This window comes from Camelina sativa, chromosome 10 (genome assembly GCF_030686135.1).
Source record: "Camelina sativa cultivar CO46 ecotype springtype chromosome 10, ASM3068613v1".
Taxonomy (NCBI): domain Eukaryota; kingdom Viridiplantae; phylum Streptophyta; class Magnoliopsida; order Brassicales; family Brassicaceae; genus Camelina; species Camelina sativa.
The window spans coordinates 3,084,575-3,102,134 of record NC_141889.1 but is presented as its reverse complement, the minus strand read 5'-3'; the positions used below and the strand labels follow the sequence as shown (position 1 = coordinate 3,102,134).

Genomic DNA, 17,560 nt, shown 5'->3' with positions numbered 1-17,560 from the left:
CGTGAGAAAATGGCTCGGAAACTGCTTTTGGAGCAGCTTTTTTGGCGGTCTCTGGTACTCCAAAAACATTCCAGAATCTCAGAGTCTCGTCTCCTGCTGCTGAAGCTACAGTACAACCATCTGGACTCTGTAGAAAACATAACAAAGAACACGAGTTTTAGGACAAAATACCTGAAAGACTTAAGAGTACTTTCACCACCTAAAAAGAAATTGATGAAATTACCTAGGCCATATATAGAACTCTGATGTATGACCGGTGAGCTCAGCCATTTTCACCATGGATGGGTACTTCCAAAGTGTAAGCTGATTCTGTGTAAACCCATGTGAACTAAGCAACTCTCTTTCATTCTTGCTTTCATTCCATCTGCCTTCTAGCTCGATCAGTCTTCAACCAATTGGCTCCAGATGCATGTTTCCATCCTCAAAACGCTCAGATTCCTTCCAAAGTCACCTAGGACCTGTAAAGACTCACAAAAGACTAAAAGGACTCTAAAAGCACACTTGGACCTAGGAAAAGACTCAAAACAAACCTAAAAACTATAGTTAAAACCCTACAAAATGCAGACACATCAGTAGGCTGCCAACAGTTGTTCCAGGTATAGTCTCAATCTCAAAGGCAGTCTCCGGATTAGATCGGAAGATCTCAGCTTGATAATCCCATATTCGAGCAAAATGTTCTTCATGAGTCGCTTTTTTTTCTTTCATAACTATTGTCTTCACCTTGGAGCATTGGTCTTCTGTGAGTTCAAAGTTGTACTCTCTCTTGATCTCTGCAACCATCTGTTGCTTGGTAATTTTCAGATCTTTTCTCAACCTCTCCCTAAACAACCAAGCAATTGTCCCTCGCTTCAACATCTTTGAGAATCCGGTTCTCACACATGCATGCTCACCATCGTATATCTTCACTTGCATCTTGTGTTTCTTCTTAGAATAAGAACAATAGCATTTCCATGGACACTTAACATCAGTCGACGAGCACTTAGCACCAACTTTCATACTCTGTGACCTATACAACTTAATATCGTATCTAGTCTTTAGTGAATACCTTAGCACAACAATCTTGAACTCATCTGGACCATTGAAAGTTCTACCCAAACTCAGAATCTCTTCCGGGTCTTCATCTTGTGGAGCAGCACATTCTTCGTCGCAATCTTCATCATCGTCACTGAATTAAAGAGGATCAGGAATCCTCTCCTCATCCCATATATCATCTCCACTATCATCTCCATCACTCTCGTCTCCATCGTCCTCTCTCGCATCCGGCCCAAATTCAGCTTCAAAATCATCCCAATTCTGTTCCTCTATACCAATATTACTGTCGTCTCTTTCTTCTATAGTATCTACATTTGGCTCGCAATATCGTTCTGGAACCGCTACAATGCTCCATCTTTGATCTTCAAGATCTTCTTCACGGTTACCTCTGCTGCATATCTAACCTCATCACCAACAACCTCACAATCATCTCCACTCACTGCCCCACGATCATCTTCGATATCTTCAACAATCTTCCTTTTTTGTTTACGTTTAGGAACTGCCTTACTGTTTCGATCTTTGGTTGTCTCCTCTAGGGATCGCTCAGCCGGACCATCCTTCGCAGTCTCCACTTCGATTCGATCCATCTCAGGACCATCCTTCTCAGTCTCCACTTCGATTCGTTCCGCCTCAAGTCCATTGTTCTCATTCTTCTCCTCTATGAATCGCTCAGCCTCAGGACAATCAGGACCATCCTTCTCATTCTACTCTTCGATTCGATCAGCCTCAGGTCCATCCTTCACACTCATCTCTTCGATTCGATCCGCCTCAGTATCAGACATAATCCTAACCGTCTCGGCTTCAGATCTTGTTTGAATCGAGTCTTTCTCTGGAGTATTCATCGTCAATCGCAACGACCGCCGCGGCGGAACAAAAGTGTTCTTTCCTCCACGGGTCCTCGCCATGAAGAGAACTCGAGAGAATTTGAGAGAATTGGGAATTTTTTTTAGGGTTAGGGATTATGGTTTCGATTCGAGAATTGGATTCAATTTGGGAATTTTTTCGTTTATAAGTCGTCGTCATTTTGGCTAAACGGTAGCCGTTAACGGTTTATTAACCCCGTCTATTAGCTTCTAACGGAAATTTAACCGCGTGCCTAAAACGGCGAGGTCAAAGAAAGTTTCATATTTTCTGGATAAGTCAACCCAAAGTTGGGGATTAAAATGACATCTCCAAAGTTGGAGATTATTTTGTCCCATTTTTGAAACTTTGGGATTTTGTGGCATTTTTCCCCATTTTTTATATATTTCATTGTCAACAAATTCAAGATATATCTTTATTAATTACCTATCAATGTGATACATTAATTTTTAGTTTCACTTTCTAAATTTATTTACCTAAAAATTTATATTCGTTTCTTTTATTTTCCTCTACCAAATCTTTAATTATTTTTTATTTATTTGGTTTAGTATTATCTCATTGTAAGAATTTGATTATATAGTAATATAATTAAATCTTTATTTAAATCTTCTATAAATCTTTAATATGACAAGATTTTTTCGTAATTTTACCTGTTAATACGATATTTGGTGCTAAATTTAGAAACAAAATTTATGTTAATGCTATTTGTGAGAAATATCCAAAATCTTTATTTAAGTAGCTAAGCGGAGATATAAATAGATATGTAGCAAAAGTGCAATAATCCGGTATAAGCCAATTGAAATCCACGTTGACCAATTTTTCTACGTTCTGAGCTGGAGAGGCACTGCCCGAGACACAAAAAACCTTAGATCAATTTTTATTCTCTCTATGTTCTTGAATGAAATATCCAAAGACATTCAACAGATAATAAGTCTTTACCTGAACCTTGTATTCACTATCAGTTGCCAACTGGTTCAACGCAGTACCTACATTCTTGCAGCTTATAAACTGAGCAGATCTAACAACTTTTATCAAGGGTCTAATAGATGACGCTGAGACATCAAGGTGATCGAAGATTACTGCCTTATCATTATGATGATAATTCTCAGCTTTTCCATCTCCACCAATATGGAACCTGAAATTCCGCTACTTCTTTATCTGAGACACACAATCAGCAGTAAAAAACTCAACGTCTTTAACCCATATGAAAACAGCTTTTAAGCTTTCAAGTATCCATAACTCTTCCACAGCTGCTTGGCCCATGCTGCTGGCTTGTTCCTTACTTCTCCACTGATAACCACTTCGTGTCATGTCCAATGTTTCTAGTTTCAAAAACGTGGTGAATATTCCACTGGGAATAGTCACCAGGTTACTTGTATCGCGCAGATAAAGATGCGTTAGGTTATTAATCATATTCAACCAAATAGGAATCTCATCAATACGAGTTCCATTCGACATATTTAATACAATTTTAATTAAATCAGTTTAATTCAACATATTTTATATTGGTGTTGTTAAAATAGTAAAAGGAATATTTAACCTATATTGAAGTTATCATATTAATCATATTTTATTTTTGAGTATTATCAATTCAATCATGTCATGTCGAGTATGCAATATATAACTCTTTTGTATTATTTTGAAAATTTAATATGTTTTAATATTCATAATTTTAAATTTTTTTATTAAGTTTAGATATATGAGTTATAAATTATAAACTTCTTAAAATTTGACAATTTACTATATACGGTAAATTTTATATATATGTATGTTGAACACACACTTTTTCTATTAATTGAGTAATATCTGTTCGTTTTAAAAAATACAAATCACAATAAATGCAGAAAAAATACAGTTTATTAACATTCTGTATTATATAATAATGATTCACTACATTTAAATTTTAAAATCAAAAAGAGATTAGAAAAGAATATTTTTTCTTTTAATCTGGAAGAAATCTTCTAAATATCTATATTAATTATAGAACTTATATATATGAATATTTAAAAAATTTTAATTGTGTTTTGTTATAAGAATATTAGAGAGAGTTAACAAAACTGGTTTGGATATGAATAAATGTTTCCAAAAACATTTTTTGAGCATAATACTAGTATACATACGGTTTTAACATCAAACCGACAATGTCCCTCGAACCGGGAACAGCTGTCTTCCTTCTCAGAGTATCGGATCGGTTCGGTTCGGTACGATTTTAAAATCAATTTGAAATTTCAAAATCGAATCATACCAAAAAAAAAGTCAAACAAACTACTAAGAGAATTCGAAAGCCAAATTCAAATTCATTCTCTCGTGGTGATATGCATCATCCTCGAACCCTCTCTAGCCGTCGGAACTCAGTATTATTCTGGTGCCGATGAGTCTCCGGTCAGTTCAATCCCGCAGTAAAAAGGAAGTCGATTCGATAAGTATGACTTCCTTCGATGCTGTAAGTGTCTTCTTCTCCGAATCTTCCCCATTCAATTCTTGTATCGATTTTGTTATTCACTTCTTTTTTGATGTTTTTTTCGATTGCAGTTGGGAAGAACACCCTGAGCGAGCGTGAGAGTAAAGAACTGGACTGCGTAGTTATTGATGTTGAAGGTAAAATTACCAAAAACTACATCTTGGGGAACAGTTACTCTACTGCAAATGATGACAATTTGTTCTATGCTATGTGCCCTGTAGGGTTTCAAATTTTTAGTTGCTAGTGTGAGTTAGATCAGAAATTACTTAATTTGTAGTTTAATTTTTAGTTGCTATGTGGCTGTATGCTGCGATCACCATTTCCTTGATCTTTTGTCTATTTGGTCATCTAAATATAGTTCTGTAATTAATGTTGTAAACCCTTGGTTCTAGATAATCTTTGTGTACATAGTACTCCTGCATGTATGCGTTCTATAGATGAAAATTTTGATGAGCTTAATAGGTCATAGGTGAAGCTGGGTTCTGTAGACTTGTTTGTGTCTAACATATCAAATCAGTTTTGGCTGTTCGGTTATCTTCGAAAAAAACATGTTACTATTCTAGTGGAATCAACTGATATTTTCATTGTGAACTTTTTGTGAATTTCTTCAGTGGCTTTTCTGATGCTATTGCTTCATTTGACAATTTCAGCTCCCGCAGATATGTGGATCTTTTTGTGGCTCAAGCTCCTGCTAAATTCAATCCATCCCTTATCACAAGATCAGAAAATTTGGTAAGTAGTCTTGTTTCCATCTCCTTGGATATGATGAAGTTGCATCTGACATACTAAATTTACTGTGCCATATTAAGCAGATCGTTTTTTAGCGTACTACTTTAAAGAGTGACTATTGAAACATGCATTTGAGAATCTAATTAAGTTCAGTATTTAGTTCTGGCAATTATTTTACCTCTTTCAAGAATTAATATTTTAGAAAATTGATACAAACTTTTAGAATCTTATTTACGTTCAATATGGAGTCTTTCTTTATTGAGTTGTAGTGTAGGTGCTTTTACTTGTGTAAATAATTCAACTTGTGCAAAGATCTTCATTTTTCTTGTGATACGTACCGAGAAACAGTGATTTGGATGGGATGGTTTAACTTATTTTCTGCTTCTATTCATCTAACTAGGAATTGGTTTCCTGCAAAAGAAGCTTCACTTAAGCGTAGATACATCTTAGAATTGCTTTATAATCTCCACAAAGGTCATGATCCAAGTATTCTTCCAGCTAATTCCAAAAGTGAACCGCCTCATTGTGGAGTTTCAAGCAAGAGTGATCAAGCAAATGAAAGCAAGAATGTGATTGAGAGCTGTAACTGGAGGAAACCATTTGATGATTCATCATCAAGCGTTACAGACATTTCCCAAACAAAGACTTGCTCGCCAGTTCTGATTCTTAGCAAAGAAACTTTTTGCACAGGAGGTTATGATTTATGACCCTCAGTCTTCTAAGCTCCGAAAGGTCTTTATGTCGCCTATAGTGGTAAGATTGCCTTCTTAATATCTTCTGTTTGGATTCCACTGCTAATTATCCAATTTTGATAGCTATTCTATACTTTTTTTCTCCCAAACTAGGAAGAAGTTCAAGAAAGTGGTGTGGAAAAGGAGTGAACAGGAGTAGAGATTCAACTGCTGCTTCTTGGTATAGTGACATTCTTCTTGTGTTGTCTGATGATGAGAGAAGCTCAGACAAGAAAGAAAATTTCTTAGTCACAAGTTCAAATGTGATGGCTAAGAAGCCAAAAACTTGATATTTGTAATGAAGATGAATATCGACAATCTAATGCTATCATTATTTGTCTGGTTCTCTAATTTCGTAGCCCCATTATGAATAGAAAGTATATATATTGCAAAGATAATTTATATCAACATGTGGAAATTCATATTCAGTAGTGCTCTTGTCTCTCTTATAAGACAAGTGTAAAAGAATCTGCTGTAATTTATCCAAGTGGAAGGATGAAAACGAATAGCTCACTCAATGGTTTAATACAAAGAAGCAATCATCACATCACGGATTTGTCATGGGAGAGGACTGATCATCTAGCTTCACCTCTTGCTCAATGTTTCCTTCGTCTGTGGACATAAGCCATCGGGCGAAATCGTGAATCAATTCGTGCATTGTAACCGTCTCATCGTCAATACCGTCTTCTAGAAGACAAACGTCTTTCAAGCCTTCAACCAACATAAGGCCCTCGTGTTGGCAACCCTCGCAATCTTCAATAATTCCTTTAGCCACCATAAGGCACACAACTTCTTTTACCTTGATTATGCAACCCCCGGGATACGAAGCACATAACAAAAAGCATTGTTTCATCTTCTTGTCTTGCAAGCAATCATATGTCAACTTTAGAGAAGCATATATGATTCCACTAGTAATCGTACTCGCACGGTGAGGGAAGTCTAGGTCTCGCAAAGCCATCTGCCACCCGCCGAAAGCTGATAAAAATTAATGTGGTTTCAAGATTGATGAAGCTTTCTAACCATATAATGTGTGCATAGTTCTTGTATCATCTGACACATGAAAAATAAAATCTTCCTATTCAGCTTTCTGCAAAGCAATTAAGTTTGACTCAACAATTCACAAATATAAAATTGTACAAACTACTCCTTTCTTCTCAATACAGTTCATGAAGAATGAATCCGGAAAAAAAAAAAGATGTTTTTGCTTCTGTATTAACAACTGTCGATGGGTTTCCTTTTCGTTGTTAGTCTTCACAATTTCAACGAATACGATTCACATGAGAAAATGGCTCCGGAGCAGTTTTTGGAGCAGCTTTTTTGGTGGTCTCTGGTACTCCAAAAACATTCCAAAATCTCAGAGTTTCGTCACCTGCTGCTGAAGCCACGGTACAACCATCCGGACTCTGTAAGAAATACAACAAAACCACACAACTTTTAGGACCAAATACGTCACAACACAAAGCTATTTAGCGGCTAAAGATTAAGAATATTTGATTTCTATTTACCTGGGCCATATATAAGACTCTTGATGTATGACCGGTGAGCTCAGCCATTTTCACCATGGATGGGTACTTCCAAAGTGTAAGCTGATTCTGAGTAAATCCATGTGAGCTAAGCAACTCTCTTTCATTCTTGCTCCATAACAACGAACAAACTTGGGAACCAGTGTCTACTGAATTCAGGCAAGCCCCGGTGTGAGTATTCCAGAACTTGATGGTCCTGTCTCCACCGCCACCACCAGTTGCAAGCAAATTCGCTTGGAAAGGGCACCACGCAAGAGCTTTCACGGCAGATGTATGTTCTTCGAGCCTGTGCAGCCATTGCGTAGTTGAGTTTGAGGAGGCGACAGAACGATCCCAAATGTGTACCACATTGTCGTTGCCACCACTCGCTAGTTGCTGTCCAGATCCTGACCACTTCAGACCACAAACCTCTTGAGTGTGACCTCGGTAAGTTTCCACAATATGTGATCTGATCCGTACATCGTTGTTGACAATCTGCCCGTCCATTCCTCCAGTAGTCAGGATGTGATTGTTCCACGCCAATGATCCTACTCTTGATTGGTGGCAACCATTCAATGTTCTCAGCTGCAGAAATATGATAAACACATTAGGTCAAGGGTTAAAACATGACAACAAGGTTATGATATCTAAACAGAAGAGAAAGGGATTTGAGTAATTACTTGACGGTTGGAAGCAGAATCCCAGAGCTGGACTTCAGAGTTGTTGAGTCCAACTGCAACATGACGACCGTCAGGTGCCCAATTGATACTTGTGACAGGTCCTTTCTCTTCATCAATGGTGACAAGCTCAGAAGTAGAACCAGTGGAAGCATCCCATAAGTAGACAGTGTGGTCCAAGGCTATGGCTAAGACATTTGCACTTCCCCAGTCAAGCAAGTTGAGGTAGAAATCATCCACAATGTCAGGTGCATCCAAGGTTCTCTCAGAAGTCTATAATTACAACACAGAGAATAACAACAGTCAGATCAATACAAACTCCAAAGCAACAAGTAAGTGGGTTCTTTTCTTTCAAACTCAATAATCAAAAACATAACATACCTGAGGAATGTATCTGCGAGGCTTTACAGATTTAGGCTGCTGGTGAAGAGAAGCAGAGTGATCCGTGGGACGAAGATCTACAGGAGCTTGGGGTTTGTTTCTGAAGGCAAGGATCCGGGTGTGGTTGAGGTTCATGGTCTCAGCCAACTGCTTCCTGTAGGCCTCCTTGGATGGTGAACTTACCGTTTCTGATTGATCCTTACCTTTTCTCGCTTCCATAAGGGCGTAGTGTGCATAATCGAAATCCATAGCTGATCTGTTGGGTATGAACCTGTCCAGCTGGTGGAAGATAATAACATAATCAAATCAGTACAATTCAATCAATATCACAATTTTCACAAATCGAAACCCTAATTCAGCAGAACAAAATCATAACCCCCCCCCCCCCCCCCCAAATCGAGACCCTAATTCTTAATAACAGAACGGGATCAAGTAAATTGCAACGGTTCTGAAGAATAATCATAAAACCTCCAAATCAAAACCCTAATTCGTAATGGCAGAACGGAATCATGTAAAATTGCATCGGTACTGAAGAATCAAAAACCCTAAATTGAAACGACAGTAAAGAAAAAAACATAAACTTACGTTTTCCTTGGAACTTTTCCTGGGAAGGAAGTGTTCTTGAAGAGGGCAACGAACCTGTGCCTTTAAGTAAGAAGGAGTGCTCATACCTGCATCCATATTAGCACCAAAACACACAACAAAGATAACAAACAAAAAACAATCCAAATAAACAGAAAAAAACACAATAGCTATGATGATTATACGAAAAACAAAGGATTAAAAGAACTCGATCAGACAAAGACTAATCAACAAAAGCTTGGAGAGAGAGAGAAGGAATCGTAAGTAAAATTCAAGATCAGAGCAGAGATCGCGAGAGAGAGAGAGAGGGAGGGAGTGATGAGTTTCGTCGCTGAGAGAGGGGAGAGCAGATTAGATGATTGAGACGGTGGTGAGAGAGAGATCTGGGGATTTTATATAGCACCGGGGTCTCTCAATTTAGGGTTTTTAATGGGAAAGTCTGTAACGGCTCTATTTTGGAGAGAAAGAGACGTTATCAATCTTTTTATTTGTAGAATAAAATCAGCAATTGTTTTAGACTCTTAGCAAAAGATACATTAATTTTATCAGATTTTTATATCTCATATTAATAAATAATACTTGTATACTTTTTTATAAGCAAAATAAATTAAATGAGCATGTAAATAAGAGAATTGTAACTTTTGTACAAATCTCAAATGTTACAAACCAAAGCAAAACCACTTGGTTATATGACTTTATACGAGTTATGACGAACACTAAAACAAGACTGCACCAAGAGACAAAAAGAGTTGGTTTAGCCCCAAATGCCCAACAAGAAAAGGCAACACAAAAACCAAAAACGAAGATGGTAGAGGCTTCACTAGAGGGAGCATAGTGAGAGATGATAGATTACATTACACATATTCTTACATTAACCTTTATATACAAGTTTTCATCTACACTACTTACTAGCACAACCGGTTGAAAAAAACCATTTGTTGCCTGCCTCTGCCTGGCTTACTTTTTTCACTTATGGTATATACCGAGTCAACCATTGTTGCTACTTTCCGCTTCTGCAGCACGGAAAATATAGACATGGAGGTGAAGCGGTTTTGTTTCAGAATTTGTTGGCTCAAACACACAGACATCACTCTCCCGCAAGTTGTTGTCTTGTACTAACTTCTTCCACCCGGTTGATATCCCACCACGACCACGAGATCCGAAAAAGTTAAACTTCATGCCCCATTTCTTTTGATCAACCTGCATCACCACTTCTTGACGTGCTAAAAGATTGTTCTTCAGGCACCATTTGTATGGGATTGTCTATTTTCAATAGAAACCATTACTTTTTTTTCTTCTTTCCAATAATCAAAGATGATACACAAAGCGATGAGAAGTCTTTACCAGAAAACACTTCGACACATGAGAGCGTTTCATGACCACAATGAAACCATCCGGCGAAATGACTCTCTGAGCCAGAGATAAGGCTTTATTTTTGCGACCAGCTGAAATCATCTCGATGTCTTAAGGTATACTATATTAGTATTTTTAGATGCATATTAAATGAGATAGAAACTGATAACTATATGAGATTAAAAGACATATGATCAAAGGCTAGAGAATTTTTTAATCTCCACACCTAATCTCCAGAATCATAGAATAACCAAGACTCAGGACTAAGTTACTCCAAGTTGTTATGACAGTAACATTCTCAAAACCTGAAACTCTAATTTAAACAGTTGCATGCAAAATCGAGACTAGGGTCCAGGGACAGGGCATATCAGATGAATACCAAGAAACTGGTGCAATGTGTAATCAATAAGTAAGAAGATTTTCATACCAAGTTTATGATCGAGACTATCATTACTTATTTCTCCTCGCATCTTCTTTAAACCGCTAAGGGGATACTTCTCTTTACTGACTCGTCCGGTACTAGTTGGAGAGATAACAGGAAGCTGGGCTGATGCTGTATCAATGTCAGAGTTAAAATGTTCTTCTTGATCATAACCGGTCTGAGATACTACAAGACGCGGAGTTAGCATTGTGTCAATTTCAACATCAATGTCAATGAGGTCTTCTAGCTCATTATCAACTACTGGAGGAGTTATAAGACGTTGCTGGTTTGGTGTAGTTTCAAGATCAACAGGGTTAAAATGTATCTCAGGTGATCTCGAAGAGGTAGCAGTAAAATCAGTACCTTTGGTCTTGTCTGCATGTCCACATTTCCTGACGAAATAAGAAGCGGGTCTCTCACACAAGGTCTGTCCATCGAAAATCAACACTTCAAACTCAGACACTCCATGGAACTTGAAGACCAATAGATCATTCCCCTTTAGCGAATGATCTTTCACAAACTTGTCCCACCCACAACGAAATGCCAGTGTCTTTTCAACATCATCTTGCTCAACTCTCACATTGTATATAGCGCCACTTGGACTTTTGAGTGTCACAATCTGAGGTAGCTTTCTTTTGCAATGTATTGAAAACTTTTGAGGTATGACCTGCAAATTAGTTGCAAAAACGAGATTAAACGAAATTGATACTTCATATGTTTCTAACACAGGGCAATCTCTGGATTCAAATAGACAAAACTCTAAGGAAAGTGAACACATCAAAACAAAAATAAAATCAAAGGAGGAACTGAAGAAGGATAGAGAAAGTAATAGAAACATACGAGACGATGATGGAAACCAGGAAGGAGGAGCTGAGAGAAATGAAGGGTCTGGAAATGAGTCCAGTAGAGTTCTTCTTCCCATTGCATGCAGTCCTCGCAATTCTCTTCCATCTTCTTCCTCTCTCTCTTGCCAGTTGCCACCGCCGAGAGATATCTTTACCTTTAAAGAATTTATTAGTGAAGATAACAGTTTCATCTATATTAATATTTTTGAAGTACATTTTGTGTTATGCCTTTTAGTTTTTCTTAATTACTTTGTTTTATTTACAATATTAACCCCTATCAATTTCCCAAAATAATATTTTGTAGAAACTCAATTAATGGAACTATTTAAAACGACCTACAGTAGAACCTCTATAAATTAATAATGTTGGAACCAATATATTTTATTAATTTATAGTGATATTAATTTATCTATAAATTAATAATAATTATTTTATAGTGTAAATTAATAATTATTAATTTATAGGTATTTTTAATTGTTTAATTTTTAAAAAATTATGAATTGAGACCATTTTTACAAAATAAGATTAGAATTTTGGATGTTGTAAATTTTATGGTATTGGAATTGAATTTGAAATAATTAAAAAATATTATTGACAATGAATTACAAATATTATAGACAAATTCACTTATACACATGACATAAATATTCAAATTTATGAATAAGAATATCAATTGTCGTATTTTAGTAGTCTATCAAACTATCAAAATGTAAATGATGCATATTTAGAAATTGAAAACTTTAAAAAAAATTAGCTGTTTTATGAAATATTATAGAATATTTTATATCATTATAATTTGAATATACAACATAATAATTGTTTTATAGATATAATGTTTAAGAGAAATATATTTTACTATATCAGTGTATATATATATATATATATGTAAATTTACATGATTATTAATTTATGATATTATTGGGACCATATTTTACATGGAGATTTCAAAAAAATTATTATCTTATTATCTTATGGAATTTTGTTATTTTTTACACTGTCCCGACTTGGGACTAGCAAAATTTATTAATTTATAGTGTTTATTAATTTATAGAATATTAATTTAATGAGGTTTTACTGTAATTTAATACGTTCATTGTCATAAATATCTTCACAACATCTATTAACCCCTACAGATTTTCCTAAAATAATATTTATATAAAGTCAATTAATGGATCTATTTAAACCAACCTAATTTTAAACGTTTATTGCCATACAAAGGTTGAAAATATATATACATTCCGTTTGTTCCTAAAACAACTCTATGCATTAAATGATTAATTCCATAAAAATCTCAAAATCCATTTTAATAGATGTTTGGTGACTGTAGGACCTATTCCGTTTTAATGACACAACATCATTTGAGTAACAAATTTAACCCGCGGTGTAGTGTATTGCGGGTTAAATAACCAAATATTATCTTGCGATGTATTGCGGGTTAAGGCCATGAATGTTTACAAGTTTTTAAGTAGTTTTTAGATTTTATGTTAAAAATTTATTAAAAAAAAAAAAAAAAAGAATTTAAGTCACGCTTAAAAATGAAAAACTAGTAAAACATAGATTTTGGTTTTTCTTTGAAAATTACCAAAAACCAACAAAATCTGGATTCCCTAATTTTTAGGAAATCCAATTTTTGCATAATCTTGATTGGCTTTAAAGTAGATTTTTGAAAAATCTAAAACCAAAAACACTTTTAAAATCTACAGCCATTCAAAGCCTAAATAAGAATGAGATTGATGGGATTGATGACACTTTTAGATGTGTACCAGGAGATAAATGTATTACTAGACTATACATATACTAAACGGGTTAAAATCTTAAAAACACTACAAAAATCTATACTTTGAATACTTATATCAAATACCTGTAAAATTTTATATTTTTAAAACTAATAAAATTATAATAAAATAACAAATAAATACAATATAAATTTTAAAATTTTAAATTAAAAATATTGTCCCATGGTGTACGGCGGGTTAAATCCTAGTTAGTTTATTTCTTAAATCACTAATTTTATTCCGTGAGAGAGAAGTCCGACTAGATTCTGAAAGCCCACGCCAAGCCCAGATAATCTTTGGTCTAAGCAACCAAAACTACAGGAATTAATTACATTGAGGGGGCAAATTAACAAGTAATTTGGTTTACGGTTTATATACAAGACTACAAGTTGATTAACGTAACCGACTCTGACAACAGCTTTTAGGGTGATCCTACTACTCATCGAGCCAATCTAGGCTGAAACATTTCTCAGCAGCTTCAATCTTTAATCCTGGAACGGCTTTCTTTACTTCGTCCCACATAAATGCAACGTCTGTATCGCATATTACATGGCGTAGAGACTTCAGTGAAACAGCAGAGCTTGGTCTACCGGAGAAACAACATTCTCTCATGTCGATCTTCTCAAGCCTCGTTAGCTTTCCTATCTTCTCTGGAAGACAACTCAAGCTGACGCATTGTGAGATGTCGAGGTACTTAAGCCGACTAAGCTCACAGATTTCTTCAGGCAATGCTTTTAACTCGGGGCAAGCATACAGCCTTAGAAGTTCAAGATCTCGTAGCCTACTGAGGTTTTTGGGCAACTCACTGAGGCGTGGACAATTTGTTATGCTCAAGGAATTAAGAGAGGTCAGGCCGCATATGCTTGAAGGTAGTGCCACGAGATCGTCACAGTGATCTATCGTGAGATCACCCAAGTTTGGGAAGATATCGGAGACGTCAACTCCGGTTTGATCAAAACTGTTATTGATCTTGCACAGAATCAGAGACATCTTGTGGAGATTCTTCAAGGGAATGGTTGTGTTGGAGAGTTCAGGGACATGAACCCTCTCGAGCCAGAGACTCCTTAATTTCGACAAATTGGCAAATAGTGAAAAGTCATGGAGAACCGCAGGGGACATGCCGTTGTTGATTATCACTAGGACCCTAAGCCGACTCATCTTAGTGATAAAAGGAGGAAGGACATACTTGTCTGAAGAGAAAATCAGAATTAGAATCTCTGCCTTGGGGAACTCCATGTCAAACCAATCCATTTCATTCAGCTCCCCTGCAAAAACAAAATGAAAAGGTCCAATCCACTATTACGATCTCTGGTAATCATCACATGAGAGAACAGAGTAATATAAAGATTGCAGTGTAAGAAAAAAAGAAAACTCTTACCAGTATGAATAGAGACAATTTGGGCATTGTATCGCTCATCACTGTTCCTTTCCCATTCTCTTGGAAGCACTGACTCTCTTTTCGGCATCAGCAACCGCTGTCTTCGGTTTACTTTACCTCGGTTGCATAGATGAAGGGCTAAGTCTCGCAGAACATCATGCTGTGTCACAAATATATCATAGTGGCTTGCGTACAAAGTGCCAAGCCTGCAAATTCATATACAGTAATAATAATATTCAAAAAACTTTTAAAATCTTATAAGAAGTGAACAGCAACTACAAGTCATGTGATCCCCCCCCTTACCGTGGATCTTTCCCAAGAGTAAGAAGATTCTTGTCTGACAAATCAACAAGAATGGCAAAAGCATTTCCTTCCTCTATATCATGTAGTTCAATCCACATGTTGATGAGAACATCAAGAGGAATCTTCCTATCTTCAGGGAATGCGCCAAGATCCAAGAAACACTCTTTGGTTGTCTGATCGAGATATTCTAGACTAGCCTCCATTTGATGAAGCAATCTAGTCTCGTGAGTTTCGTCAGCAGGTTCACCTTTTGATAACCTCTGCAATGCGCCCTCCCAATATTTTTCAGGTCGGTCTTTTAATGAAGCGCCTGTAACTTTGAGAGCCAAAGGTAGACCTTTACACTCATTAGCAACCTGAGTCAAACAGAGAAAAAAAATCTGAGAATCGAAAAGCTTGTGATATACTTTTTTGCATGTATCAGTCAGCTGAAACTACCTGCTTAACCAGATTGCTGCAGAAGCCAGAAGGGACAGATTTCTGACCGAATGCACAGAGACAGAAGAGAGAGATTGCTTCATCTTCACTTAGTACTTCCACATCATAAGTGGATTTAGGCTCTGTGAGTTTTGAACGTGAGACCACAAGTGTAGTGCAACCAGCAATATTAAGCGTCAAGTGGTCCAGCGCCTCCCTGATCCAAACATCATCAAGAATCACTAGCTTCCGCATTCTAACCCCACCCTCAAACTCAAAATTCAAGTTTGGAACAGAATTTAGAGTTTCAAAACCATTGAAAAACCCCCAGATATGTGTCCTGAGCTCCTCAAGCATTGGAGATTGTGAAACAGTCAGAAACAAAATCCGGTTCTCGAAGTGACCTAAAGTAAAAGCAGCAGTGTGAATTGACCATCTCACAAAAACAATCTCTAAACTAGTCAACTCAGTCATCAAAACAATACTTACATCTGACTTGATCATCCCGTTCAAGCTCTTTAGCAAGAGTGGTTTTGCCAACTCCCCCCATACCACTAATCCCAAAAACCCCACCTTGAGCTTCAAACATCATCTTCTTAACCTTCCTCTTCCCCAACTCCAAACCAACCCCAAATTTCTCAGAATCATCATTGGTCTCAATCTCCATAGTAGCCTCAGCTCTCTTCATCGCATCTCTAATCAACCCACCTCCACCTATCTTCATAGAACCAACTTGCTCAATCATCCTCTCAAGGCTCTTGTCAACCCGATCAAAACGCACATCGGAGTTAACCCGGAGAAGATGAACGTCAGCGAGGATATGCGTGTGAATCCCAGCTTTGAGGAAATTAGAGATTGTCTTCTCGAGCTTCTCCATCTTCCTCGCCAGGGTTAGCTGTCTATACAGATTCCAGCGGTGAGAGCCAAGGACTTTGTCAGTGAGTTTCTTGCCTTTCTCTAAAGATTCAAAGAGCATACGAATCTGAGCCTGGCGGTGAGGAGGCAGCTCGACGCCGCTGTACTGTATCTCCTTGATCGTCGGTTGAATGGTCTCGATTAGTTCTAGGAGTTGTTTTGCAGTGTTTTTGTATCTCCATGCTTTTGCTGATATCATAACGAGCTGTTTCAGTAGCTCCGTCGCTATTTCACCGGCGAAAAAATCGGTGACTGCCATTAGAAAAAACGAAGTCGATGGATGGAGCTCCACCGAGAGAGAGAGAGAGAGAGAGAGAGGAGTAAACAACTAAAACAAGTGTACAAACTCGCTTTTATTTTTAAAAAAGAATCAAATTTTGTGAAGGAAAATTTCCAAGCAAATTCGCAAGTGACAGTGACAGACACTCAAATAAGAATACAAATAAGTTGACGAAGACAAATGAACTGTCTAATTATAAAATTTATAACTAGTACAAAAAAAAATATATATAGTAATTGAATATTGTAAATTTTTAGAAAATTGTTACAGTTTTTTTGTAATTTTTTTAGAAGACTTTGTAAAGTCTACGGGGAGATGGGAAGTGAATTATTGGGAAGATATCTTTGTTTAATGAAATTCATATACTGGCTGTAGCCACACAAGTTGTGTTCATAGTTCACATTCAGACACATCGTGGATGACACAAAGAATAAGACAAAAATGAGACCGAGATCGATCATATTTATAGTGGTGTGTACGACGTCACTATAAATATTTGATTATTTTCTGCCTATTCTTTTTTCTTTTTTTTTTAGTATATAAGTTTTGAAGTCAAGTCCACAGAAAGCAATACAATATTGAGATAAAAAATTCCAGCGCATTTATTGCGTAGGTTATATATTATTGCTCCACCGGTGACAATCTTCCGTAACACGGGAATATATTTCGCTCTCTTTTTTTAGTTAGAGCAATATATATGTTTCGCTTCCAAATGTCATTATCCTTTCTTCGGTCGAATGTTATAATTTAACTAATTTATTTCGATAATGTACACACGTATTCTTCTATAGGGATCATTAACATGATTAGCGGTTGATTTGAATATAGGGGATGAAGTTAATAAATAAATCAAACAAGGACCAAAACTTTAAGCAAATTTTGTTAATAAAACTCCTTAATAATATAGGCTTTCACAG

At 36.5% G+C, this 17,560-nt stretch overlaps 3 protein-coding genes and 1 long non-coding RNA gene across 7 annotated transcripts; 1 reads left to right on the top strand and 3 right to left on the bottom strand.

Annotated features, from left to right (window-relative positions):
- Positions 1-4,134: 4,134 nt before the first annotated feature.
- LOC104716831 (uncharacterized) lies at positions 4,135-6,160 on the top strand. Its single transcript, XR_756146.3, has 5 exons — positions 4,135-4,336; positions 4,426-4,491; positions 5,005-5,086; positions 5,484-5,836; positions 5,929-6,160. It is a non-coding gene; the product is annotated as an uncharacterized LOC104716831 (long non-coding RNA).
- A 712-nt stretch (positions 6,161-6,872) lies between these two features.
- On the bottom strand, positions 6,873-9,413 carry LOC104716832 (cell division cycle 20.2, cofactor of APC complex-like). The gene is made up of 5 exons (XM_010434284.3): positions 8,960-9,413; positions 8,375-8,653; positions 7,997-8,266; positions 7,320-7,901; positions 6,873-7,217 (listed from the first exon to the last, which is right to left on the bottom strand). The coding sequence occupies exons 1-5, from the start codon at positions 9,053-9,055 to the stop codon at positions 7,074-7,076; spliced, it is 1,371 nt and encodes a 456-aa protein (XP_010432586.1). The 5' UTR covers positions 9,056-9,413; the 3' UTR covers positions 6,873-7,073.
- A 163-nt stretch (positions 9,414-9,576) lies between these two features.
- Positions 9,577-11,743, bottom strand: LOC104716830 (B3 domain-containing protein REM16-like). Of its 4 annotated transcripts, none has more exons than XM_010434281.3 (5): positions 11,571-11,743; positions 11,094-11,397; positions 10,737-10,916; positions 10,301-10,419; positions 9,577-10,219 (listed from the first exon to the last, which is right to left on the bottom strand). In XM_010434281.3, the coding sequence occupies exons 1-5, from the start codon at positions 11,679-11,681 to the stop codon at positions 9,944-9,946; spliced, it is 990 nt and encodes a 329-aa protein (XP_010432583.2). In that variant the 5' UTR covers positions 11,682-11,743; the 3' UTR covers positions 9,577-9,943. The 4 variants fall into 4 exon arrangements, with proteins under 4 accessions (XP_010432583.2, XP_010432584.2, XP_010432581.2 ...); XM_010434282.3 differs by having other exon boundaries at positions 10,301-10,401; XM_010434279.3 differs by having other exon boundaries at positions 10,737-11,397.
- Positions 11,744-13,563: 1,820 nt separating this feature from the next.
- Positions 13,564-17,003, bottom strand: LOC104716829 (putative disease resistance protein At4g33300). The gene is made up of 5 exons (XM_010434278.3): positions 15,938-17,003; positions 15,470-15,852; positions 15,032-15,387; positions 14,729-14,934; positions 13,564-14,615 (listed from the first exon to the last, which is right to left on the bottom strand). Exons 1-5 carry the CDS (start codon positions 16,620-16,622, stop codon positions 13,786-13,788), a joined length of 2,460 nt encoding a protein of 819 aa, XP_010432580.2. The 5' UTR covers positions 16,623-17,003; the 3' UTR covers positions 13,564-13,785.
- Positions 17,004-17,560: the final 557 nt, after the last annotated feature.

Excerpts from the sequence above, each read along its gene's own strand:
- LOC104716832 (XM_010434284.3), bottom strand. The coding sequence starts at position 9,055 with ATGGATGCAGGTATGAGCACTCCTTCTTACTTAAAGGCACAGGTTCGT. Across the intron at positions 8,654-8,959 it reads GGAAAAGTTCCAAGGAAAAC|CTGGACAGGTTCATACCCAA; the intron begins GTAAGTTTATGT and ends ATCTTCCACCAG. Across the intron at positions 7,902-7,996 it reads ATTCTGCTTCCAACCGTCAA|CTGAGAACATTGAATGGTTG; the intron begins GTAATTACTCAA and ends ATATTTCTGCAG.
- LOC104716830 (XM_010434279.3), bottom strand. The coding sequence starts at position 11,681 with ATGGAAGAGAATTGCGAGGACTGCATGCAATGGGAAGAAGAACTCTAC. Across the intron at positions 11,398-11,570 it reads CTGGTTTCCATCATCGTCTC|GTCATACCTCAAAAGTTTTC; the intron begins GTATGTTTCTAT and ends ACTAATTTGCAG. Across the intron at positions 10,420-10,736 it reads TAGTCTCGATCATAAACTTG|ACATCGAGATGATTTCAGCT; the intron begins GTATGAAAATCT and ends GTATACCTTAAG.
- LOC104716829 (XM_010434278.3), bottom strand. The coding sequence starts at position 16,622 with ATGGCAGTCACCGATTTTTTCGCCGGTGAAATAGCGACGGAGCTACTG. Across the intron at positions 15,388-15,469 it reads GCAGCAATCTGGTTAAGCAG|GTTGCTAATGAGTGTAAAGG; the intron begins GTAGTTTCAGCT and ends TGTTTGACTCAG. Across the intron at positions 14,616-14,728 it reads AATTGTCTCTATTCATACTG|GGGAGCTGAATGAAATGGAT; the intron begins GTAAGAGTTTTC and ends TTGTTTTTGCAG.